Source organism: Wyeomyia smithii, chromosome 1 (assembly GCF_029784165.1).
Source record: "Wyeomyia smithii strain HCP4-BCI-WySm-NY-G18 chromosome 1, ASM2978416v1, whole genome shotgun sequence".
Taxonomy (NCBI): domain Eukaryota; kingdom Metazoa; phylum Arthropoda; class Insecta; order Diptera; family Culicidae; genus Wyeomyia; species Wyeomyia smithii.
Window position 1 is genome coordinate 20,980,865 of NC_073694.1, and position 26,354 is coordinate 21,007,218.

A 26,354-nucleotide genomic window follows, 5' to 3' on the forward strand; every position below is an offset into this window, starting at 1 on the left:
CAGTATATACTGATTTGAAGGCCGCCTTCGACCGTGTTGACCATTGAACACTGATAAACTGGGCCGTTTACAAACAGCTCTGACGTTCCCCAAGGCCTTAGTCCACTGTTGTTTTTAATATTTTTCAACGCCCCTGCTTGCTCCCATATGGAGTGCGATTAGTGTATGCTGACGACTTGGAAATATATTACATCATACGGAACATCCATTAAGAACTGCAAGAAACTTCGGTGGATGATCGATCTCTTCTAAGATTGGTGCCTGAGAAACTCAACTTGAGCGTGTTGATTCAATGAAGGATCTGGGGGTCCGGCTGAACACAAGTCTCACTTTTCGCAATCATTACTCTGACGTAATTGCAAATGCGTAATTGTACTGATCGCTGGTGCGATCATCCCTCGTGACTTGCCCGGTTTCCAGAAGAAATGCATGAGATTTGCCCTCAGATTGTAGCCGTAGAACAACGCAGCTAACATGCCACAATACGACATCCGGTGCAGACTTCTTGGAATAGAAAGCGTGATTCCATCAGAGTAGTATTCGCTGCAAAATTGTTGCTAAATGTTGTTGAGGCACCTTTAATACTCCATCAATTGAAGATTTATGTGTCTTCAATTCCATTAACGTTTGCGGTAAAAAAAATGGGCGGAAATTGCCCATTTTTCATGGGTTTACCTTTAATCGCACTGACGAAACTACCCATGCATCATCAATCATAGTAACCCATGAGTTAGCAAAAATAAAATTGACAGCTCTATCAGTCAAACTCTAACTGTGATGGCGAAAAAAGTGAAGCTACTCCGTTCAGAAGTGTGCGCGTACCTCACCGCGTCAAAAACGGACATCGTGCGGCACGTTGACATCTTGACATTATTGGACAACGATTACAGCATTGAGAGAAATGCCGGTTCCGGACGGCCAACGACCCTGAGGGACAAGAAGCTTCAAAGAATGCTGAAGAGGAAGACCGAGGCAAAAGTGGCTAAATCGCTGCGTGCACTTGGCCGGGAGGTTGGCGCATGCTGTAAAACAGTGAAAAAGTATCTGGAGAACATGGACATACATGTCAGGAAGCGGCAGTCCCGTCCACTGGTCTCGGAGCTGCAGACAACGACGCAGCGACAGCGGTTGAATAAGATGGTCAAGTTGATTTTCCCGATGAATCGCGACGTGGCAGTGGTGATGGACGACGAGACCTATCTCACCACCCTGGATGGCAACGACTGGCAGGGTACTTCGTAGTGCACTTCCACGAAGGAAGTGAACTCCGAGGTGAAATTTAAGTTCCCCAAGAAATTTAAGTTCTTCATTCGCTCCGGGCTGACCGTGAACGGGGAAATTTAAAGTACAAAGTTGCGTCGTTCATCAAGAAATACCAGAAGGGCGAAGACACGGTGTTCTAGCCAGGTTTGGCTTCGGCCCACTACTCGGAGCGATCGTTGGAGGAGATGGAACGGCTGAATATTGATGTGGTACCGATTCGGCGAATCCGCTCAACGTCCCCCAGCTGCGTCCCATTGAGAATTTCTGGGCAAATTTGGAGCGCAAGATCTATTCCAACAATTTTGTCGCGAAAACGGAGGAGGAATTAATAAAAAAAAACGAAGAAAGTGCTTGGAAACATGCTTACACGCATGTTTTCGTCCGCCGGAAGGCCGCTCGCAAGGGCGTAGATTTTTTTTGCAAATAAGATAAAATAATTACCATTAATGGAAAATTTATACAGATTTAATTATCTGTCTTAGTTTTTTTTCATCATCATCTGAAAAAAAAACAAACTGAAACGACGTCAGTTGGAATCTGTAGTTAGGAATAACGGAGAGTTTCGGGCCACTACCCTAACTCCTAAAAACGTTTGCTTCTTGGCTTTTCTTTTTCCGGTACCCAATGCAATCTAAACGAGACAAAGGCTTTTCCCCATCGTCCCTCATTGAGACTGTATAGCAGATAAGAAATAGAAAGTTCAGAGTCCAGATTCTGAACAGTCAAGAGATTAAAAACCAGAATCCAGAGTCTACATTGAAGCGAGACGATCCAGTCCTGGATGCCAAAAATCTTTGTGATAAAAAGAAGTCTGGAATATACAGTCCGAAGTTCGTCAAAGTCTGTAGTCCAGAGTGCAGTTCAAAATCAAGAGTCTAAAGTCTAGAAAAATGAAGATACCGGAGGCCATAACCAGACTAAAGAATCCAAATTTAGAGTTCCGATTCCACAGTCTATATATTTCTTTTCTCATTCAGAGCGTAGAAAATAGATTCTAGAGTAGAAGAAAATAAATTCTAAAATTAGAATCCGGTTGTCCAGAGTCTAAAGTGAAGAGTTCAGCGTCCAGAAATAAATCCAGATTTCATACCACAGTAAGGGATCGTCAGAATCTAGAATCCAGAATTAGACGTCCAGAGTCTGGAAGCCCGGTTTCACACACAAGACTGAATAATCCAGTCTCCAGTTCAGAGTTGAGAGACCAGAGTCCAGTCTCTGGTTTCTAATCTCAGGAGCCTAGACTCCTGAGTTTAGTCTAAAAGTTTGGACTCCATGGTTTGGAAACTGTAAAATAAGGCCTATAGACCATAGTCCAGAGTACAGTTCAAACTCTAGAGTCTGGAGCCTGGAGCTAGAGAAGAGTTTAGGATTGAAGATGAAGGAGGCCACAACCAGACAAAACATTCAGAATCTGAAGTTTGTTGTTCAGCTTTAAGTATCCTAAGCAAAAACTAGAGTCTAGATTTTTTAATCCAAATCATAGCGTTATAGAACTAGATTCTAGGTTGCAAGTTCAGAGTCTATAGTGAAGAGTTCAGCGTTCAGGAATAAATTCAATGGAATCCAGAGTCCAAAGGGTTGAGTCTCCGAATCAGAATCTAGAATCCAGAAGACGTCCGAAGTCCACACAAGACTGAAGAATCTGGAGTCCAGTTAAAAGTTTAGAGTTTGGAGTAATTCAAAATTCAAAATCTAGAAGCTAGATTCCACAAGCCCTAGCTCAGAGTCGCGAGCTTGGAGACTTGGAGTCTTAGTAAAGTGTAAAATTTCTCAGAATCCAATCCGAAATTCAGAGTCCGGAGTTCAACTTTTAAAGCCTAGACTTTAAAAATCAGAGTTATATTTGAGAAATCAGAGTTCATTCCAAAGCGAGAGTCTACAACTCAGGGCCGCAGAGTGCAGAATTCGAAGTCTGGGAGCCTGAATCCCGATCCAGAGCTCAGTCTCTACTAGATTCTTTCCAGAGTGATCTATTGGTGAAAATCTTGCCCAGTTTACGTCATATTGGCTGATGGATATTGAAAATCGTGATCAAATCGACACAGTATATACTTTCGCCGTTTAGGAAGCCCATCATTTTTTACACGTTGACTAGAGTCACACCTTGCGTTGAAATTGCAGCGGCGGTTCCGGTTACTTAACAAACAGCTCTGGCGTTCCCCGAGGCAGCAACCTTGGTCCACTATTACTCCTAATACTTTTCAACGACATATTCTGCTTGCTCCGATAGTACGATTAATGTATGCTGACGACTTGAAAATATAACACCTCAAAGGAACGTTGAGGACTGCAAGGAGCTTCAGTACGATCTCCCTTCGAGACTGCGTGTGTAGTATGGACTACTTACACGGATCTTTGGATTAGTCGGTGTAAAGCAACCCAGAAGAAATGCTCATATTGCTACCGTGGAACATTGCTAAAAACCACATCCGGTGCATACTTCTTGACTTTCCCTTACGTCGGAGGGAACCGCTGAGACTGGAGTTCCCGAGAACGGACTAAATGAACCGATAACCTCATTATGTCGGCAATTCGACGAAGTCCACGAGCTATTCTACTAAACCATGTCAGTATCGCTGTGCCAATTTTTTTAGTATTCGAAAGTAATGTGTCAGTTTATACAATGGCTTTTCCCGATCGCCTTTCTTTGAACCTGTAAAGTCAGATGAAGTAGAAGGAAATAAATAAACAGAAAATCTAATTAAAGTCCAAAGTTCAGAGTACAGATTCTGAAATTTACAGTTCAGGGTCAAGAGATTAATAACCAGAATTTAGAGTTTACATTAGAACCATTCGAACCAGTCTGGAGGTTGAAAATCTCTATAATAGAGATAAACAGAAAGTCTAGTCCAGAGTTCAGTTCCAGGTCCAGAGTCAGACGCCTAGAGCAGAGTTCAGGATTGCAGATATCGTAGGCCACAACCAGACTTAGGAATTTAGAATCTAGAGTCAAGCTCTGATTCCAAATCCTATAATTTGGTATTCTAGAACTAGATTCTGGATTATATAATCCAATTAAAAGTCCAGAGTCTATAGTGAAGAGTTCACAGCGTTCAGGAATAAATTCAGAGCTAAAACCACAGTGGAGAATCCTCGGTATAGTAGAGCAGTAAGCTTGAAACGGAAAGAAAAAACCTTACACACAAGCACGGATATGAATGATAAGCGTATCACTTACTTCAATAGTGATACTGCCAATAATATGAAGTGCGGAGTGCAGAAAACACCTGGTCGCAGTGATGAGTCCACAGAGAAAAAAATTGGGTCTATAATCCAGGCCGAAATTAAGGAATAAAATTACAGATATCAGAGTCCAGAGCCCGAGTCCAGTTCATGGTCCAAAGTTCAGTGTTCAGATTTTAAAGTTAAAAGTTGAGGATTCTAGATTAAAAACTAGAATACTAGAGTCTATATCAGTATGAGACGAACCAGTCCAACAGCTGAAAAATTCTATAACAAAGAAAAATAACAAAGTCTAAAGTCCACAGGTAGAATTTCAACGTCTATAGTCCAAAGTGCAGTTCAAAGTCAGAGTCTGGAACCCGGAGTCTAGAACAGAGCTTAGGAGGCCACAATCTGAATGAAGCAATCAGAATCAAAAGTCTGTTATTCAGCTTCTAGTATCCTGTGAAAAATCTAGAGTCTATAATTTAGAATTCAAATCATATTTTTCAGCGTTCTAGAACTGGATTCTAGGTCCAGAGTCTAGAGTCTATAGTGAAGGATTCAGCGTCCAGGAATAAATAAAGACTCTGGATTCCGGAGTCCAAAGGGTACAGTCTCTACTGCAAAGTCTAGAAGACGTCCAGAGTATGGACTCCAATTTCACCACATGACTGAGAAATCCAGAGTCCAGTTTATAGTTTAGAGTTTGGAAGAAATCAGAGTCGAAAGTCCAGAGTCTAATCAATATTCTAGAATCTAGAGTCCATAAACCAAAGAGTTGGGAGCTTGGAGACCAGTCCAAATAAAATGCAAATATTCCAGAATCCAGTCCATAATTCGGAATTCGGAGTTCAAATTTCAAAATCTAGATTTTCAAATCCAGAGTTATATTTCAGGTATCAGAGTTCATTCTAAAGCCAAGAGTCTACCAATCAGGGCCGCAGAATGCAAGGTTCAAAGTTTGCGTACCAAAATCCTCATGCAGAGTTCAGTCTCTACTGCAGAGTCCATAAAACGTTCAGAGTTTGGACACCAGCCTCCACACAAGACTGAAGAATATAAATTCCACTTCAGAGTTTAGAGTTTGGAGTAACTCGGCATTGAGAGTTCAGAGTCCAATCTTAAATCTAGGAGCTAGATTCCAGAAACCAAAGCTCAGAGTTGCTCAAACTCGCAGTACAGTATTAATATAATGTACGGACTCTCAGAATCTAGTCTAACATGTAGAGTCTGGAGATCAAGATTTTAAGTTTCAGTTCTGAAAACCAGAGTTCATACTCCAGATATCAACAATTTAGAGTCCACAATTTAGGTTCGCAGAGTGTAAAGCTCAGAGTCAATAAAGAACTCGGAGCTCGGAGTTCAACATGCAAAATCTAAAGCTTAGAGATATGAACTCAGATGCCGGAGTTCACATCAGATTTTAGTCTAGAAGTTGGGGTTCGGAGTTAAAAATGCGCAGCGGCCGGAGTACAGAGTTCAGAGATTAGGATTTGGTATCTACAGTCTACAGACTGTAGTCCAGACTAAAGAATTCAGAATCGAAAATCAAGATCTGATTCCAAAGTTTTGATCAGAGCGTATGAAATGGAGTCTGGAATTGGAATCCGGTAGTCTAAAGTCTAGAACCCAGACCTTGGAATCACATCACAACAAAGAATCCTGAGTCCAAAGAGTTGAGTCTATAATCCGGAATCCAGAATGCAGGATCCAGAGGATTTCTCGAGTTTCAAAACCAGGTTCCACACAATACTCAAGAAGCCAGAGGCCAATTAAGAGTTTAGAATTTGGAGTCACTCGAAGTTTAGAAGAATCCATAGTTCAATTCAAAATCCAGAAGATTGAACCCAGAACCGGAGCTGGTAGTTGCCAGTTTGAAGTCTTAATAAAATGTCAATCCTAATTTCACAGTCCGTAGTTCAAGACTTAAAGTCTAGATTCTGAAACTATAAATTATACTCTAGATCTCAGAGCCCATTTCAAAGCCTAGAGTCTCTAATTTAGGGCCGCAGGAAGCAGGGTTCAAAGTTTGCAAACCCTAATCCTGAATCCAAATCCAGAGCTCACTTAGGAGCTCGGAGCCCAGCATATAAGATTTGAAACCCAGATGCCGGGCATAAGTCTACGAAATCCAATCTGGATTCTGAGCTTCTAAATGCAAAGTCTAGAGTCAGAACTCCTAACTTTAGAGTACAGAGTAAAAGATGCGAAGTTCCAAAGTCTAGATTCTAATTTAGGGTCAAAAGTGCAGACTTGGAACCGAACAATGGTTGCTCCAGAATAAAAAAATTAATGCGACAAAAAATACACATCAAAACTAAATATTTGTATGAGATCAGGCTGTAAATCCAAACTTTACTTAAGCATCCAGAAGTAAAAATTCAGTTTATTGCCTAGAATCCAGGATTCGGATCCTAAAAACTGTAATTCAAAGTCTAGTCCTCAGTTTAGAGTCTAGATTATAGAATCACAGTTCAGAGCTGGAGCATCAGTGTCTAGAGTCCACACTAATGTGAAGATTTTTAGAATCTAGTCCAGAGTCTGGGATAAAAGATTCAGCGTTTGTAGCTCAAACCCAAGTAACAAAACTTGTTATATCAAAGTTTTATAGCGCTGTTTTGGTTGTATTAAGCGCTACAAAACTTTGATTAAACCAATATTGTTACTAGGGAAGTTCAATGTCTTGATTTTAAAAATCAGAGTTTGCAGTCTTCAGAGCCCGCAGTGCAGATTTCAGAGTCCAGGATTCAAAATTCAAAGTCAGGAAATCCGAGTTACATGTCTACCTTAGATGAGAATCGAGAGCCCAAATCTCAGAGTCTAAAATTCATGATTTTCAAAGACTGCAAATCAGATTCCAGAGTCCACACCAGACTGAGGAATCCAGAGCCCAGAAAAAAGTCAGTAATGAGTTCGGAGTGGAAAACTCTAAAGTCTAGATTCCAGAGTCTAGTGCAATCAATCATGCCCAGCCATCATGCCATTTAGAGTCTAGAATTCAAAGAGCTGAATCTTGAAATCAAAATTTGGAAACCAGATTTCACACGAGTACACTAGGATAAGATTTTGGAAAATAAAATTTACAGTTCAGATTTCACAGTCCAGTCCTCAGCCCATAGTCTAAACTAATTCAGAGTTTTTGGTAAGCAAAGTCCCTCTCTGATGGGAATCAAGAACACATATCTCAAAGTCCAAAATCTATGATTTTTAGAGATTGGAAAACAGATTCTAGAGCTCACACCAGAGGCATTCAAAGTCTATCGGAAAGTAAGTAAAGAGTTCAGAGTGGAAAGCTCTAAAGTCTAGATTTCATAGTCTAGTTTATAAAATCGTGTCCAAAAACCAAAACGCGGAAAGCGTGGAGTTCAGAATTCAAAATCTTTTTTCTGAAAGTCTAGATTCCAGTTCAATGTCTAGAGTCCGTTTGAAAGTCTTGCGTCTAGAATCCACGGTCTGTAGTGTAAGGTTCAAAGTCCAGGATTTTATTAGAGTTCATATCACATTAAAGAATCTGAGGTTACACATAGAACTGAAGTATCCAAAGTCAACAGTGCAGAATCCAGTCCTAAGTCTTAAACACCAAGGACAGAAATCCACACTAAGGTTGAAATTTCGAGGATTCAGTTCAGACTTCAGAGTCTAGGGTCCAGTTTAAAACTCTGAGGCCGGAGTTAAAAAATTTTAGTCTTAATTCCAACTTTGCAGAACAGGTTCTAGAATCTAGGAACCACGGATTCAGAGGGTATGATTCAGAATTCAGAGTTTAGGACCTGAGTTTCGAGTTCGCTTGAGAGAAGAGATCCTAAGAGCGCAGAGTTTAGAATTCAAAATTCCAAGTCCGGAGAGTGTAGTCTAGACTTCAAATTCCACACCACAGTCTCGTACAGTAAAGTTATATCTAGTCTCTAAGTTTCAGAATCCATAGTTAACAGTTCAGAGTGTAGAAAAGAAAATCCTGAACGTAGATTTCAGATTCTACTATCAGAGATCCAGCTAACAAAATTAGAAAAGCCCACAGGTCTAAGTTTAATTGTAGAATCTATAAATTAGCGTTCAAAGTTTCGACGTCGACTAGAGTCCATAGTTTGGATTTATGTTCAAGTTCAACAGTGTAGAGGCCATAAAATCCAGAAGCTGGTGTTTTTATATATTTTATGGTTCGAATTCCAAAGTTTCAACAGTCTAGAATCCAGAGTCTAGACCAGAGCACAAAGCATATTCGGAGTTTATAAAGATAGATATAGAACTCCAAGTTCTGAAGCTGGTGTTTTTTTTTTCGACCCCTAACTTGGATTAAACTGCCGCAGACCTTGTCCCTCGAATGCACATGCGCCAGTAGCAACAGCATCAAATTTTTCTGACTGGTCATTCGGCAACAATTTGCAACCGAGCTCCGAATCAAGTTAGGACTTGACCAAGCACAGGAACCAAACCAAAAAAAAAAAAACGGAACTCATTACCATAGTTTTAGCCATGCTCTCATTCGCTACACACAGAATGGAAACTTGCAATTGCGCAGAGAACAGAACATCAAACGCATCATCATCGCTGTTTATTACGGTTTCAGATTCCACCAACCAAAAAAAAAAACTAATGAAAACCAAAAGATGGTGGCGCGGGCAGGTAGTACAGGTCTGACCGTCCCCGACAGTGCAGAAACGGCGTGTCTTAATTGTGGCAATTAACCTTTTTGCAACCGCGAGCCACGGAACCTGCTGAGAGCTTCAGTTTATTCTTTTCTATGCTCGAGTTTTTTGTTGTTGTTGTTGTAGATTTATTCCACAGCAGCAGAGCTGTCAAAGGGGGCGTTTCTACTGTTTACTGTTCGAGGTCCATTGAGCGGAAACAACGGTCAAACGCCAACCTGCTGACTTCCGCGTGGCTGTCGTTGGTGTTAATTGAGGGTGGAACATCTTTCAAATCAACGCTAGGATAAATGCGGACGGAAGTTTTTGTCCAATCCGTGCAATCGAGCCCACAAACGGGGTGCACACGAATGCAACGCAAAACTGAAACGGATTTCGTCAATAAAGAAAAAATTGGTCCATTCGGTCGGCCGACGCAGGTTTCAGTAGTGCTTGTTGGAAATTGTTCCAGTTTCGCGTGGCGCTACCGACGAGAGAGTTCACCGGATTCCGCCCATCTCCCAATGATTGGTGATCCAATTTTGTGGGCACGAACCCGGTTCGATGTCCTGGATTCGGTGATCGATTCATGCGCTTTGGCTGCTGCTACAAGCTTAATTCAAGATAATCGACACTAATCGGTATATCAGTTAGCTTTCTTACTTTCGTGCTTTGGCCCGTAACCTTTTTCTCTCCTTTTTCTCTCCTTTTTTTTTCATTATCTTTCTCACTCCTATCGTTCCTTTTTATGATGAAATAATCCCGCAATCTAGAAATGTCTGCCCGGCCAACAATGGAAAGAAAGGGAGATAAAGTTCGTTTTAATTGCCGTAAACATTCAACTAAAGTGGTCAATTTACGGTGGTTTTTTGTTTCGGAAGGTAATGATTTAACCAAATATGCAACAAGACACGTTCTGCTCTCCGTCCGACCCTCGGGTGATGAAGTGCACTTGATTCCATCCATCCAGCCTCTCGGAAGATAGAGGGAGAGATGAAAGCCAACAACAGACAACAGACGGCGAATTTGTTTTGCTTTTTGACAGTTTCACTGGAGAAGTCGAAAGACAACGGTACCGGACATGTCATTCGTCTTTGGAAATTGAGTGGGAAGAACATTCTTTACCACTTGTTTTTTTTACGGGTTTTCCCCCTTTCCCATGCCATCATCATTAACATCGCCGTCATTATCATCATTATTATCATCGTTATGTGAAAGCAACTGTAGATCTTTAAAACGATATTTGAGACCCTCTGCAAGGGGATCGGAAGAGTCTCGGAAGCATGTTTGACCTGGAATAATCGGGTGCTGAGTAATTGACAACATCAAGCGCTTAAGCTAACGTTACATTTGCATTCATGTTACGTTTACATCAAATCTAGCACAACCCTGACGCAGTTTTTGATCTTTTGAACTGTTTATGATATGAATTTGTAACACTCATAAGGCATTAGTAAAACACTTTTTTCAGCATATTTCAAAATTATTTTTCAAACAATTCATTCATTGATAAGGATTCTGGAATCCGATTTACAATCTCTGGAAATCAGAACTTGATCTTTGAGATCTGAGCTCTTGCATCTCTTCTGAGCTGGACTCGTGACTTTGATTTTCCATCTTGGAAATCCAGGATCCTGAAATTTTGAACTTTGCACTGGGTGCTCTGTTGTGGATTCTGGAAATCTCAACATGAGATTGTACTGGACTCTGATGTTTAAACTCGGAACTCGGGCCAAACTCGATCTCTAGATTCAGAACTCTGGATTTAGGACTGGGCTCCGGACTTTCAACTCTGAACCTTTCAATCTAAATTACTCACTCTAGACTCACTCTGAATTGAACTGGTTTTGTTTATTGTGTAATCTGGTTCTTGTGTGTAATTTGGTTTTCAAACTGGGGACTTCGAATCTTGGACTCCAGACTCCGATTTCAGAACTCAACTCGCTGGACTTTGGATTCAGGACTGTACAAAAAATTAGCATTCTCTCGGACCTTCACCCTATCTACCTTTATTAGTTTATCTATGACTATGTTTTGACTTTAGAGAAGTTTATCATCAACAGATCATTGCACACGAAAAATAACCTCACTTTTCTGATAGTTCCCCCGGGTTTGTTTACAAGGTGTTCCATCCACTTTGAATGATACGAGTACGAAAAAGATGGAAAAACTCTCCGCCTATGCGAATTCATCACTGTAATCTCTTGGTTTATTCTTGAAAACGCAATTTTTAACAAGACACTTCCGCATTTTTATTCGAGCCGAAAATTTTACTATGTAAACAAACCCACGACAACTGTCAAATATCTTTTTTCTTCTTGTTTTGTGACGTCGCCGTGCAATGATCTATGCAGGTTTTTTGTTCTCGACTCATAAGTCATAATAATTAGTACTTAGTCTCACCGCCTAAAGGCGCCACTGTCACAAGAGAGATTTACAGTCGTTAATTACATTCTCGTAAACGACTGCTGTCAATATTTGAGCCAGATTTGATAACAATGGAAAAAGAACAATATCGGTTGGTGATTCGATTCTTGCTTTTGGCAGGATCAAAAATTAGTTTAACGTGGTTGCACGTCGATTTTTAATGAGTGGTGCCCCGAAAATGGCTACCACGGAGGATAACGCGAGGTTAACGTGAACGATTTCGTATTGTAAGACCGCTGATTGAAGGTGCGCGATATAGCTGAGATACCGGGCATTTAAAAAGACCACCTGAATCATATTTTGTATGAAAAGTTTGGACATGAGAAAGCTGTCGGTGCGATGGGTGCCGCGTTTGCTCACTCCGGACAACAAGCGCAACCGTAAGACCACTTCAAAACTCAAACTTCAAACGCAGTCCGGTTGAGTTTCTGCGTCGTTTTGTCCCCGTCGACGAAAAAAGGTTCCAAGCGTACACACTTGCGGCCTAGGAACAGTCAAATCTGTGGACTTTACCTGTATTCTGACTCCACAAACCCTAGACTCTGAGCTTTCAACGGTACACTATTTAAACGGTACACTTATACAGTTTATAGTATGGTCTTTATGAAGCTGAAATCTAAAGTTCACATCCCAAACCCTAAACTCTAGGTTTATGCACATGTCTCTAAGCTCTGGACTTTAGATTATGGATGATTTAGTATGATCTAATTTTCAATATCTCTGTACTTTACATAGAGAACTCTGTATTAGACTCTTCAAACCTTGGACTGGACACTGTAGTCTACACTGTAAACTCTATATTCTCATGCCCAGACTGAAAATTTTGAACCGGATTCCAGACTCTAGATTGAATTCCGTTAATCTTTGAAGTAGTTTTGACTCTAGTCATCAATGTTCAAACTCTGGACTGTGAACTTCGACTACAGAATCTAGACTCTGGATCTAGGATTGGATTCTAAATTTAGTCTTGTGTGGAATCATACTTTCAAACTCTAGACTTCGAACCTTCGACTCCAGGCAGCGAACTCAAAACTCAACATTCTAGACTACGTATTCTTTTCAGTAATATGAGCTCTAGATTCTGAACTCTATACTATAGAAAAGATTCTGGATTCTGCAGTCTGGTGTGGCTCCGGGTAGCCAGTATTCAGTCTCTGTGTTTTAAATCCTGGACTCCTGTTCCAGACTCCAGACGCTAGACTCTGGACGTTGAGTTATAGTTTTTGAATGCAAACTCTGGACTCTAGATTTTAGAGTGGATTTTTAACACTGTATCATTGAGTGCAGTATGGGTTTTTGAGTCTGAGAAAAACTGTTTAACTATATGCTCTAGAAGCTGAAAACTAGATTTTGCATTAAGAACCCTGGACTTTGAATTTTCACGCAGAGCTCCAGACTTTGAACCCTGGCCGTTTGATTCTGGATTTTTAGCCCTGTCTGGTCTTTAATAGCTGTACTCTAAATCCTGGAATCTGTTCTAGACTACGGAAACCGGACCGTGGACTTCGCACGAATGAAAGATAGAAAACTACATGTTTCAAATCCCACTAGCTTCCGTAGTACCAAAAGTTCATAAAAACCCGTTGGCTATAGACCTTTTTACGTGCGAGCGTGTTAGTGCAACTAGTTGAGGAAAATATTTACAAATAGTTTTGTTTACAATGCTATGTTTATAGCAGCAGAACAAATATTCAGTTGAACACCCATTATATGTTTTAAACTTGTTTCTGAATAATTTTTTCATTCGTGATCAGAAATCGGAAGAAGCTGCTGAACATAATCGACCAAAAATGGTAAAAAGTGATAAAAGTCGAAGCAACGAGATGCGATGATTTACAGTTTGGAGGAAACAAAAGCAACTTTACACGGGTTTACACGTTTACTAGTGTGCGTAGGTGGAAAGTCACTTATCTCTATGTGCCCTGTTTATCCAATATATGTGCACGCATCGTGAAAAATGGCTGCGTGATTAGAAGATGAGCAACGAAAGTATCCCGTAACACGGGGAGAAAGCGTAAAAAATCGGTGGAATAGGTTAAGCAGGTGTATCCGCCAAGAGGAAGACCAAGTATCTCCTAAAGTTATTACCGTGTTCCTAAGCGAACGTTCCCCGCCAAATCCAAATTGAAACAAATATATTGGGTTGGGGAAGAAGAAATGTCGTATTCTGTCAATAGATGGTAACAATTGAACATATCTTGTGTTATACTTATCGCGTCGGGTCATACTATACGGCTATTTAGAGACGATCATCTGTGCTACAAGTGACGTTTTGACAGTGTTGTGATCGTACGTTTCAGTCTTAAGTTATAGAGCGCCAAAGATGAAGTCCACCAAGCAAGAAATTCGTCATGTTTTACGTTTTTACTACCTGAGAGGTAAAAATGCAACGAAGAAAGCCGAAAAAATTTATGTAGTTTATGGGCCCGATACTGTAACGATTCGCACTGCACAGCGTTGGTTTGATCGATTTCGTTCTGGTGTAGTGGCTGTCGAAGATACACCCCGTACTGGTAGGCCAATCGTCATAGAAACCGATAAAATCGTGGATATCATCCAAGTAGACCGGCATGTGAGCATTCGCTCGATTGGCCAGGAACTGGGTATAGACCATAAAACTGTTTGGAACCATTTGCAGAAGATTGGATTTCAAAAAAGCTGGATGTTTGGGTGCCACACGAGTTGACGCAAAAAAAACGCTCAGACCGAATCAACGCCAACGATGCACTGCCGAAACGGAATGAACTCGACCCATTTTTGGAAGCGTACGATAATTTGAAGCGAAAAAAATCGTGGTCAAAGTGCGGTGAACCGCCCCAAACCATCGTCAAGTCCGGATTGACGACCAGGAAGGTTTTGCTGTGTGTTTGGTGGGATTGGAAGGGAATCATCCACTATGAGCTGTTAAACTATGGCCAGACCCTCAATTCGGTTCTCTATTGTGAGCAGCTCGACCTTTTGAAACAGGCGGTTGAACATAAGCGGCCAGAATTGATTAATATGAATGGTGATGTTTTCCACCAGGACATCGCTCGGCCTCACCCATTTTTGATGACCCGCCAGAAGCTACGAGAGCTCGGATGGGATGTCCTAAGGCACCCACCGTATAGTCCGGCCCTGACACCGAGTGATAAGCATCTCTTCCGGTCTATGCAAACAATCTAAGAGGCTTGTGAAAACTGGCTGTCTGAGTTTTTTGCAAATAAGGAGGGGGCGTTTTTTAAAGGGGGAATCATGAAGTTGCCTTCTAAATGGCATCAAGTTTGCGAACAAAATGGCGCATATTTGACTTAAATCGGATTATTCTAAGTATGTTAAATAAAGCGTCTGATTTCGATCATCAATACGAAACGTAAACGCCCATGAAAATTACGTAACGCTGCAGAAGGATTTTCTTGATAAAAATGCTCGTTTTTGGAGAGTCTCTCCAGAGATTTTTCGTTACGTAACGCTGAACTCACCTCCCCCCTCCCCTGTGTAACAAACAGTAACGCTCAGGATTCCCCCCTCCCCCCTATGAGCGTTACGTAATTTATGGATGACGCCTTATTAGCCGAAATTTTCATCTCTTACTTCGAGGTTGCAGCTCAGGTGAACAAGCTTTTCCCCTAGTATGGAAACGGCATGTGGACAATATTTATGATTTAGTGAAGGAACGCTATTTCCAGATAAACTTTTCAAAAGGTCCTATATGCTTTCATCGTTTTTCTGTAGCTTCTTTTAGTAATTCTCCCAAGCGTGGTTTTCGTTCAGAAGGCTAGTGTTTAATAAGTTGTGGTGATTATATTAAAGTGATCGATCAAAAAATCGATCAAAGCAGATAGGACCTTTTGAAATGTATCTCTGGATATAATACAAATTTCGAATTTTCTTAATTCATGACACAGTACAATCACAGATAACAGATATCCAAGCGAGTTTCGCTTCATGTGTATAAAGATGCAACGGTTTATTAGCATGTGGCAATGTATGGTGGCGCTAAGAACACTTAGTAGTCAATGATTTGATAAAATCGATAGTTTTCCGGCTCTTATCGATATTATCGCAATAAAAAGGGTTGCGTAAGGTTCGTAAGTTTTCCATAATCGACTGTTTTATTCAATCCCAGTTTATATTCGCGTAAAATTAGTTTGTTTTATAATAGTGTTGAAGTGGAAGAAAAACAAAACGTTGAAAAGACAACCGATCTCGAGATTGGGTCAGGGTTGGTATTTGTTGACACTGTTGAGTAAAAGTGAAAAAAAGCATCCATAAACGTTATTTTTTTACAATCGTTTCGGAGTTCTCCCTTCCCGCTTTTTGCATGGAAGTGAACTGTCAAAACACCTTATTATATTTCATGCGATGGAAGCAAGACAAAAAAATCAGTTTATCAGTTAACGAAGATTGTCAAGGCATCGGTCAGTGTCAGTGAAAAAGTGTTTCGGTGAGGTTCATATTGGTTGAGTGGACTGTTTGTTTTTCTTTTTCGCTTTGAAGGTTGGATTTGTCGTCAAATTTGATTCCGTAACCGAGAACGATGCGCGCGATCTATTTCATCTGAGTATAACAGCACGTTACTAGGACGAAAATCTAGTGTATCTGAAAGAGTGCTGCGATCATTGGAAGTGAAAATTGAAAATGATTGGCTGTAATTATCGAAGAATTTTGCTGGGGAAAATGACTTTTATCAGCACTGGATTGGGTTATTTATAAAACATTTTGCTCACTATTTCCAGTACAAAATTTACTTTGGTTATTTTCATAGCGTTTGCGTTCGTTGTCTATTTTTCTCGTTGTTTTTATTCTTTTTGAATATTTCATAATTTTCGACTTCCTTTATGTTATCTATCGTACAAATTAATGAACTGATTTCCTCCGTTATTAGCAGTCCTAAAGATATGTCTTCAAGATGCTTTCGTCTCATTAGAGAGGGAGAGATGCAGCGCCATAAAACATTTTGACAGACGCAGCTGATTTTAGGCAGTAAAAGCAAAGCCTTGGTGCTACATTCCGATCCGGAACTTGTTATATACAGACTTCGCAGCCGACTGTTTACTGAACAGGACAATTGCGGGGCTAGCGCTACGATCCTACTGACACTAACAGTCTCTCCCGAGCCGAGACTCGAACCCACGACGACTGGCTTGTTGGGCCAGCATCGTACCTCGAGACCATCTTGGAGATGATGATCATTAGAGATGATTTTAAACAGTATCAAACCAAAAAAACGGATGGCAAAACTATTTTTTAAAGTCCTATGTTACCCATATCTTCTAGTTAGTTGCTCTGTTTACTGCTGTCCTTCATATGGTTAAACGTAATTAGTTATAATTTTCGCCGTATAGAGGGTACCACACCTAACTTTTGAACGCGACTTGCTAGACGAATAGTTGCTTCTGTCAAGTTGTGCAGAATTTCATTACAAAACTGTATGCTGAAAACCCCAAAAAAATCAGATTTCAGAGCTACTTTTTCATTCATATATACAAATCTAATGCCTAAAACTTTATGAATAACAGAAAAACACGAAACTAGACTGGGTTAAATGTAATTTCGAGTATATGGCCTGATGTTTTTTCGGCTTTTACATGCATTTGTGCGCTCCTTACAGTACAGCGGCCGGCACGTGTACTAGGTTTCCGTTTATATGCCCAACAAACAAATACCACACTACTGGGGCCACATCAAGAAACGCACGGAGATAATAAATGTTTTAAGTCCAATTTAGTTCTGTCTTTATATGCTTCATTGGAATTAGTTACAATTCCACACCTAACTTTCGAAGACGAATATTTTTTTCTGCAAAGTTGTTTAAAACAGTCATGTTAGAGGTATTAGAGCTGAACATATGAATAGAAAACTGTTTTTAAAAAGATATTTTTTTCAAGGTACTGTATCTCTGAAATTCGAATTTCTAGATATTTGTGGTTTTTAGCAAACATTCTTGAAATAGAATTCTACACAACATTGCAGAAGAAACTATTTGTCAGGCAAGGCACGTTCTATAGTCACGTTCTAAATTATAACAAATTCTATTAAAGCATATGAGGAACATCAGTAAAAGAAACAACTTTCTAGAAGATATCTTTGAAGGTGATTCCGTGAACTTGTGTCTGTGATCATTGTTCCAGTTAAAATTTTGAGTTGGATTGAGTCGGTGTAATTTGTTGTTTGCTGCCACTTCGAAGTAGAGGTGTTAACAGCGGTGAGATCCAAACCCACGTCATTTATGACAGGTGCCTCGAACCTTCTTTTTGTCTGTCTGTATTTTTCTCTAGCTTTTAGTTCGGTTCAAATTTAGTTTACTTTTAGATTAGTTTTAGTTCACTGACAATCCAATTTTATTCAAGTTTCCGTACAGCTTCAGTTCAGTTTCAGACCACTATTGGTTCAGTTTCAGTTGAGCTTCAGTTCAGTTAGAGTTCAGTTTCAGTTCAGTTTAAGTTTCGGTTCAGTTCTACATCAGTTTCAAATAATTTTCAATTCTGTTTCAGGTTCGTTTCAGCTATGTTTTAATTTAGTTTCAGTTCAGTTTATGTTAAGTTTTAGTTTAGTTTCAAGTCAATTTCAATTAGGTTCAGGTTCAGCTTCAGTACTGTTTCCGTTGAGTTTCAGTTCAGTTTCAGACCAGTTCCTGTTCAGCTTCAGTTAAGTTTCAGTTGAGTTTCTGGTCAGTTTCAGTTCAGTTCAATTTCAATTAACTGTCGATTCAGTTTCAGACCAGTATTGGCTCAGTTTCAGTTTTGTTTTAGTATTGTTTCAGGTAAGTTCTACTTAGGTTTCAGTTCAGTTCTAGTTTTGTTCCAGTTCAGTTTCAAATCACTTCCGGTTAAGTTTTATTCAGTTTCATTTCAGTTTAACTTCAGTTAGGTTTCAGTTCATACGCAGTTCACCTTCATTTATGTTTCAATCTACTGTTAGTTCAGTGTCAGACCAGTTTCAGTTCAGTTTTAGTTAAATTTGGGTTCAGTTGAAGTTTGTCTTAGCTCAGTTTCAGTAAAGTTTTGATTGAATATCAGTTCAGTTTCAGCTAAATTTTATTTTATTTTCTGTTCAGTTTTAGTTGAGTTTACGCTTTGTTTCAAATCAGTTTCAGTTGAATTTTAGTTCAGCATAGTCACAGTTAAGTATCAGTTCAGTTTCAGATTAGTTTCAGATCAATTGCAGTTAAGTGTTAGTTAAGTTTCAGTTCAGTTTCAGTTAAGTTTCGGTTTATTTCCAGTACAGTTTTTTCCCTAGTTTCAAGTAAATTTCAGTTCAGTTTGAGTTCAGCTTAGTTCAATTTCAAATCCATTTCAGGTAAGTTTTAAACTCAGTTTCAGTTCATTCTCAGCGTAGCTTCAGTTCAGTTTGAGTGAAGTTTCAATAGATCGGTTTCAGTTTAGTTTCAGTTCAATTTTAGTTCGATTCCAACTCATTTGAAGCTGAGTTTCAAATCAGTTTCAGTTCTTGAGTTCACCTTTCTAATCGTTTTCAATGTACGTCAAAGTTCAACACACTTCAAGAACTGCAGGGTAATTGAAAAGTGAAAATCGAAGAAAAAACCTAACGGTATTCAGTCTAACCACAATTAGGATTGAAACTCGATGTAAGCTCTAAACGCACAACTAATTAGAATCGTAAAGTTGGTTAGTGTTGTAGCTGCAACTTCCCTTTCAGAAGATTCATCTCCCCGGGCGAAGTGATAAAGCAATTCACAGCCCAATCAAACCGTTTGATTACTACTACTGCTGCTAGAAACCACCAGAATAACTGTACTTGTCGTCGTCGTCCTGTATGAATCTTCCCAACCAACTGCTCCAATTACCCTTCCGGGAGATAAAAGCCTGGTGCGGGTTTATGACACCATCGCCATCAATTTTTGCTCAATTACTGTACACATGACCACTCAAAAGAAAAATAATTTCATTTCGCTTACTAATTGGGCATTTCTTCTTCACAGAGCAGTAATCTAAGATTTTTTTAACTACAAATTTTCCGGCTTTCCTCCGGAAATAGGTTAAACTAACACTTACCAGCGTTAATTTGTGATGTCCCGACTAGAAGTATCGTGACTGCTATTAGAAAGGTTGCTATCGATTCGAGCCCCTTGAGGCTCGAACTCCTGCTGATCATGGCGACTGTTTCCTTATACCCTGTGGGAAAATGAGAAGAAAAAAAAATGCCGGTTAAAAGGAGGTCACAATAATGGAGATGTTAGACGATTATTATTATTATTATTGCCGATGAGTAATTTCAACCGATGCGCAAGTGACGAACCTACCGAGCAACAACAGAGACAGAGAGAGAGAGAGAAAAAAAGACAAACTATGACAGGCGGTGGCTCGAACGAAGATGACCCACAATTTGATCGTGTTTGGTGATTGATTGATCGATTGGGCGGCAGCGAGTAAAAGTGACCATTAATTTCGAGGGGTCCAACAGCGGTGGGAAATGCAAAAAAGCGGGTGATACTTTCACTCACCGTTGGCAGGTTTTTGGGCGCGACAGGCGCACACCGGTGGGGCTCATTAACAAGCTGCCGTAGGCAGAGGCTTTTTTTGTTGCTCTCTCCCCCTTCGTTTCGACGGAGACGTGAACGGAAGGAGGAGATCTTCCAAATCTTCCCTCACAGCATCCACAGCGCGTTTGGTTGGCTTTGATTACATTGACTTACTTTTTATTTTGCTCTTACTCTGTGCTGGGTGGGGGAGGTGTGTGGTAGGGGGTGAGTTTTCCTCCGGGGTGAGGTGGTACGAAGCATGAGTGCCACACTCTGTTCGAAATTTATGTCAGTGTTTCTTTCCATAAGTGGCGTATTATTGCTATTATTACTGTAAAAACTGGTTCCTTTTCGCGTTCACGCGCCTCTACTCGAGTATAAGTTGATCTGCACGATTTTTTTGCTGCTTTCGCGCTTCCGAGCCTCCAAGAGCAAGACCATGACCACCACCGATCCGGTTCGGTTACAGAGCGCAAGTGTTGGTCAACAGCACTACTGACGGCTGCTGCTGCTGCTGCTCTATATTTATGGTCACACAGGTAAACATTCTGCATTCCGCAAAAGGATCACCGCGCGCGCACCGATCACCGGTTTCGGTCAAGTTCGCACGGCCGTTGCCGCAGCAGCACCGCGTCCCGCGGCCGCACTCAAGATCATGGTCAACTGGTCGAAGCCAACCCCGATCGCACAATCATCAACGCGACTCGAATGCAGATCTGTCTTCCCAAACCGGACCACATCGCATCGCATCGCATAATAAGTTGATGTGGGTCGCACACCGCGCAAATGTTGAGAACGAGGGGTTGGTTGCGTAACTTTTTGGAGACTGGTTTTTAGCGCGCGGAGGGTAAGAACCTCTCTTGATCGATCGGCTCCGGTGAACTGCGAGCGCCGAGATTCGAGTCACGTCGTTATTATTATTATTACTACTGAGCTAAGCAATAGAGAGAAAGATTTCTTCGCCAAAGACGATTAAAATAGAACACGTTTATCGATCTGTACACGGTATATTATCGCCGCCGGCTGCTTGTTGCTTCTTGTTGACGAGTGGTAAGTACCGGTAAGGTTTCTAGAACCGGTAAGCGATCGAGCGCGCGCGCTCGCGGTCTGCCAGAGCTGCAAGAGCCGGGAGCTAGTTTCCGATGTACAATCCCGATGACAAATGATGTTTTCGTTTCGAGTTTTTGCTGCGTCTACATCGATTCGTGGCTTGTTCGGTGGTGCTCAAGAGAGGTCTATTAATAGCGCAAACGGTGCAGGGTTTGTGAACCTACAGTTTTTTTAACTTCCCGCTTATCCGATTCGATTGGATGAGAATAATCGATTTTTGATGAATTTGCATTATGCGAATTATGGAAATCTCATTGCTCTGTTGAATTATCGAATTAAAAGGTCGATGGACTGCTGGTCTGTAATATGCGATTCCATTATCGATATTTATATCGAATACAAAAAAATGTGCTCAGCACTTATCAGATTTAATTGATGTGTCAAGTGAAAAGATGACTATTATTTTTTGTATTTCTTTTTCCGAGGGTTGAAATGTAATTGATGTTTTATTAGAAAACATCAAGAATAAAAAAAACTCAAAGATCAGTTCTATTTTGAACAAATTCAACTCTTTCTGAATTTTGGGTCATTGTTTAAACTGACATTGATAATGACCCTCAACATTATTAAAACTGACTTTAAAAGGTCACATTTTTCAAGTTCATCAAAAAACGTTTATACTTTAACATTCTTCTCATCAATTTGTGTTTTTTTTTGTGTTAAGGTTATCTTCAATTTTGTACTCATACTAAGCCTTTCAGTCTCTATAATTTTCTATAATTAATCATCACGTCGTTTGATTGCGACGTTTTTTCCACTACTCTTTGTTTTGACCGCCTCTTGTTGTGGTTTATACTGTTTTTGAGTTATCATAATTTTTTCGCTGTTTCCAGTATTACTCACTCCTATGCGAGCGAATAAAGTGATTTTTTCATGCCATTTCCTGCAACGTTTAAAATGTATATACAACGTTTTATGTCATGTTGGTTGTTTGGTTATTTTTTTATTTGATTTTGTTACTTGTTACGTTCTTATTGTCACTATGGTTTTACTGAATTTGCATTTGAGCAAAATCATCTCTAAGGAAAATACGCAAAAATTAAATCGACCATTTTTGATTTGAAAAAAAAAAAACTTTTCACACGTATTAGACATGAAAAATAACTTTGAAGTACAATAAATCGAAGGAAAAGTCGTTAAACAACACAATTGTGTACTCAAGGTTCACGTTTACGAAAAATTTCTACAGGAATGCTCTTGTCATTTTTCCCAAAGGGGGATGATGTAGTATCTCTATGGTGTACCGGTGAACCAATTCTCTACATATTAAAACATTAACCTATTCTTCAAATAATGTTGGTCCGCCTACACCCAACAGAACAGCAAGAACACTTTTGGACCCCGATAACGCCACAAACACCAGGCGATAAACAGACATCCCAGCAGAATGATCACTTACTATTGAACAGAATCAATCTATTCTCAGTAGGAAAAAAGTTCATAAACGGGGGCACGGGGTGGTTTGTCAAAAGTAGGAAAAAAAAGGACGAAATGACCACGTGGTCTTTTCTCCTAACTTATAATTTATTGTTGTCAACATGTCAAGAATCAATCTTTTGCATTTTTGCACGTGGGGGGGGGGGGGGAGTACGGTGGGTATAAAAAGTGATCAGAGCATGACCACGTGGTTAATTTTAATACCATTTTCAACAACATTTTTCCCATTTTTTTGACTTCTCTTCAAAGTTTTTATTATGTTTAAATTATTTCTGTGTCTCAATGACCAGCCAGTTTACGCTGAAAACAAACCATAGTTGATGTCGAAGAAAAAATGAGGACATTTAACATTCGTCAAGCCCTCAACAACCGACCAAACATTCAATTTACCCAAATTAATTATTCAGCGCGCAGCCACACGTAATAGTATACGTAAGAAATTGACTCAAGCATCAATTTTCCATACTAAACTATCCAACATTAATGAAAACATAGGTGCAAATACAAACAACACAAGGCAGATGTCTCTGCTAGAGTGCTAAAGAGTGAAATCTTCACAATGACAAAATTAACATCTTTCAAACAAGTTTGCAACAAAGAATCAACACAAATAAAACTTTTACTATAGCAGCCGATTAAATATATTGAAAACATATCTGGAATCAGTTTAATAATAAACTACTACCATGGCATACCCACAAGAGATGATGTTGGAGCTAACAAACATAAAAAAACCTATATTCTAATCTACAGATTGTATAAAAACTACACTTCAATGTGAAAATTGTACGAGTAGTCGTGAAAATAAACAGAACACCATCGGTTCTTAGAACTGATCAAGAATTCGAATATAAGAATGAGGTTTTCAATCAAGTATTAGAACTATTAGTGATAAGCAAATCATCTAATTGTTGGACGAAAGAAGCCACAAATAAGTATTTCATAAAAGTAGATAAATTGAAGTGAACTAAAAATATGTAAAAAAAAAAATTCGAAAACTTTCAGCAAAAAAAAAACAAACGAAAAGTTGTAAAAAAAATCGGCTTACGAAAATTTTTGGTAAGAATTCTATTGTCATTTCTTCCCAAAGGGGGGAGATGTAGTATCCCTAAGCAACACTATATTTTCTACACATCAGATTATTTTTAAAATATCATTGGTGGCTTGAGCTTGGGTCAAATAGCACCTTAGACAACTACAAATTATTGTACATTGAACGTTAGTGTAAACGTTTGATTCATCCATAAACTAGAAGCCAATCGTTTCAACAAGCCCATCACAGCTTATATGTTATTTTGTTTTTTTCATGCGTCGTTTTTGATTTATGTTGACCTACTTGCTATTCAAAACCTTGTGTTGATTGTTTTGTGATGATTTCTATTTGCTTAAAGTTTTTCAATACTGTTGGGTTATGTTATGTTCAGCTAATTTTACTATTTACAGTATATTTTGACGTATTCAAGTATATTTCAAGAAGATTTCTGTACCGATTTCAACAGTGTTTTTCATCTTTAACGATACCGTTATTGTTTAATTGAAATATTCTCGACTTATTTTTTTCATTTTTTTGACTCCTACAACCACTTTTACCTCAAGTTGAAAAAAAATCCAAATGATTGTTTCCTCATATCAAATGTCAAATTATTCCTTTTTCATTTCAATTACTATTTTTTTTTGTTTGATTGCCTTGAATGTTTCCAAACTATTGCTTCTGATCGTTCAATTTGTCCATGACGATTTTTTCATTTAAATGATCTTCTATGCACCTTTGATATTGGTCCTCTTCTGAATAAAATTTGATTTATTTCTAGTTTATATGAACTTATTGAAAACTTCAAATATTTGACTTCAATTTAAGAAAGGATATTTCTCCTAATTTTATTAATGTTTAGTCACACACAGGTTTCACCCGAACCCCAGCTGATCTCAAGGTACGATGCGATGTTCAAGCTTACGAAAATTTTTGGCAAGAATGCTATTGTCATTTATTCCCAAAGGGGGGAGATGTAGTATCCCTATGCAACACTAATTTTTCTACACATCAGATTATTTTTAAAATATCGTTGGCGGCTTGAGCTTGGGCCAAATAGCAACTCAGAAAATTGTACGTTAAACGTTAGTGTAAACATTTGTTTTATTCATTAACTCGAACTCAATCGTTTCGAAAAGCTCATCACAGGTTATATGCCATATTGTTATTTTTTTTATGAGCCGTTTCTGCTTTATGCTGACCTACTTGCTATTCAAAACCTCGTGGTGAATGTTTTGAGATGATTACTATTTGCTTGGAGTTTTTTTTATTGTTGGGTTATGTTATGGGGCCGTTCCTAAACCACGTGGTCATGAAGGAAAGGACGGGTGGGTTTGTCAAAAGACCACGAAAGACCATGCGCGGGGCTGGGGGGTAACGAAACGACTACGCGGTTTTTTTTCTTGACTTATAATTTATTGTTGCAAGTCAAGAATGAAGCTTTTGCATTTTTTCTTCAAAATATTGAAGGTACTGAAAGTTTAGTAATAAAAACGTCAAAATTTAAGTGAATTTTCGGCACTTGATAAATGAAAAGACCACGTGGTTGAAGTCGCAAGGGGGGGAGGGGGGGGGGGAAGAGTCTTGACTAAAAAACCACAAAAGACCACGGGGGGTATGGGGGTTATAAAAAGTGATTAAAATATGACCACGTGGTTTAGGAACGGCCCCTATGTTCGGCGAATTTTACTATTTCAAGTATATTTTGACGAATTCAAGATTATTTCAAGAGGATTTCGATACCGATTTCAACTGTGGTTTTCATTTTTACCGATACCGTTATTGTTTAATTAAAATATTTTTGACTTGTTAATATTTTTTTCATTCTATTGACTTCTATAACAACTTTTACCTTGAGTTGAAAAAAAAATCCAATGATTGTTTTCACTTATCACATATCAAATTATTCCTTTTCATTTCGATTATTATTTTTTGCTGTTTGATTGTCTTAAGTGTTTCCGAACTATTGCCTCTGATAGTACTATTTGTCCATGACACTTTTTTCGTTTAAATGATCTTTTATGCACCTTTGAAATTGATTCTCTTCTGAATAAAATTTGATTTATTGCAAGTTCATATGAACTTATTGAGTACTTTAAATATTTGACTTTAATTTTAGAAATGATATTTTTACTAACTTTATGAATATTTAGTCAACGCAGGTTTCACCCTAGCGCTGAAAAGCCCCTAGCCGTCTCGGAAGCGCGTCGAATCTTCAAAATCTTCAATGAAGTCGTCCCCTAAGCAAACGTAGAAACGATGAACCCGACAAGTAATTGCTTTGGGGCTTTTTGATGCACTTCTTCAAAGGCGACTAGGGGCACCAAAATCCCCTTAAATTGTTTAAAAATCCAAAATGTCTCCCTTTTTGCAGTCTTTTTCTTTGCTTTCGTCGACCGGTGTAATTTATTGATTATATAACTCGTTTTTATAATTTTTTGGACTTTTTGTTTTATCTTGCCATCAGTTTGCGTTAAAAAACTTGTCGTCCCGCATAGAAAAGAGAAGCTTCTGACCTTTAGCTAACGTCTCAGAAGAAAAAGAAAACAATCTGGTATGAAAAATATCATAAATTGCTCATATTGTGTTAGTTAATTTTAAAATCAATTGAATGAAATATGTAAAAAAGTGTTAAAAATGTAGCGAACATAAAAATGTTAAGAAAAACGAAAAAATGTTATAGAAATTAGAAAAAAGTGGAATAAAATATTCGTATATTTTCCTAATTAGTTTTTTCATGATCAGTTTCTTCTCATTTATGATTGGGTCTTTTCGACTCTGAATTTTCTCTCTGTTTAGTAATTGCATTAGCTATTTTTTTATTGTTTTCAAA

General features: G+C 39.1%; 1 protein-coding gene across 4 annotated transcripts in view; it reads right to left on the reverse strand.

The window, feature by feature from the left end:
* The window catches only part of LOC129719112 (titin), a 145,435-nt gene that overhangs the window by 14,153 nt on the left and 104,928 nt on the right, over window positions 1-26,354 (reverse strand). For all 4 annotated transcript variants that reach the window (XM_055670511.1, XM_055670512.1, XM_055670514.1 and 1 more), the window contains exon 3: window positions 19,478-19,597. In XM_055670511.1, coding sequence (XP_055526486.1) covers window positions 19,478-19,577 — 100 coding nt within the window. In that variant the 5' untranslated portion in view covers window positions 19,578-19,597. The remainder of the gene's footprint in view (window positions 1-19,477; window positions 19,598-26,354) is intronic.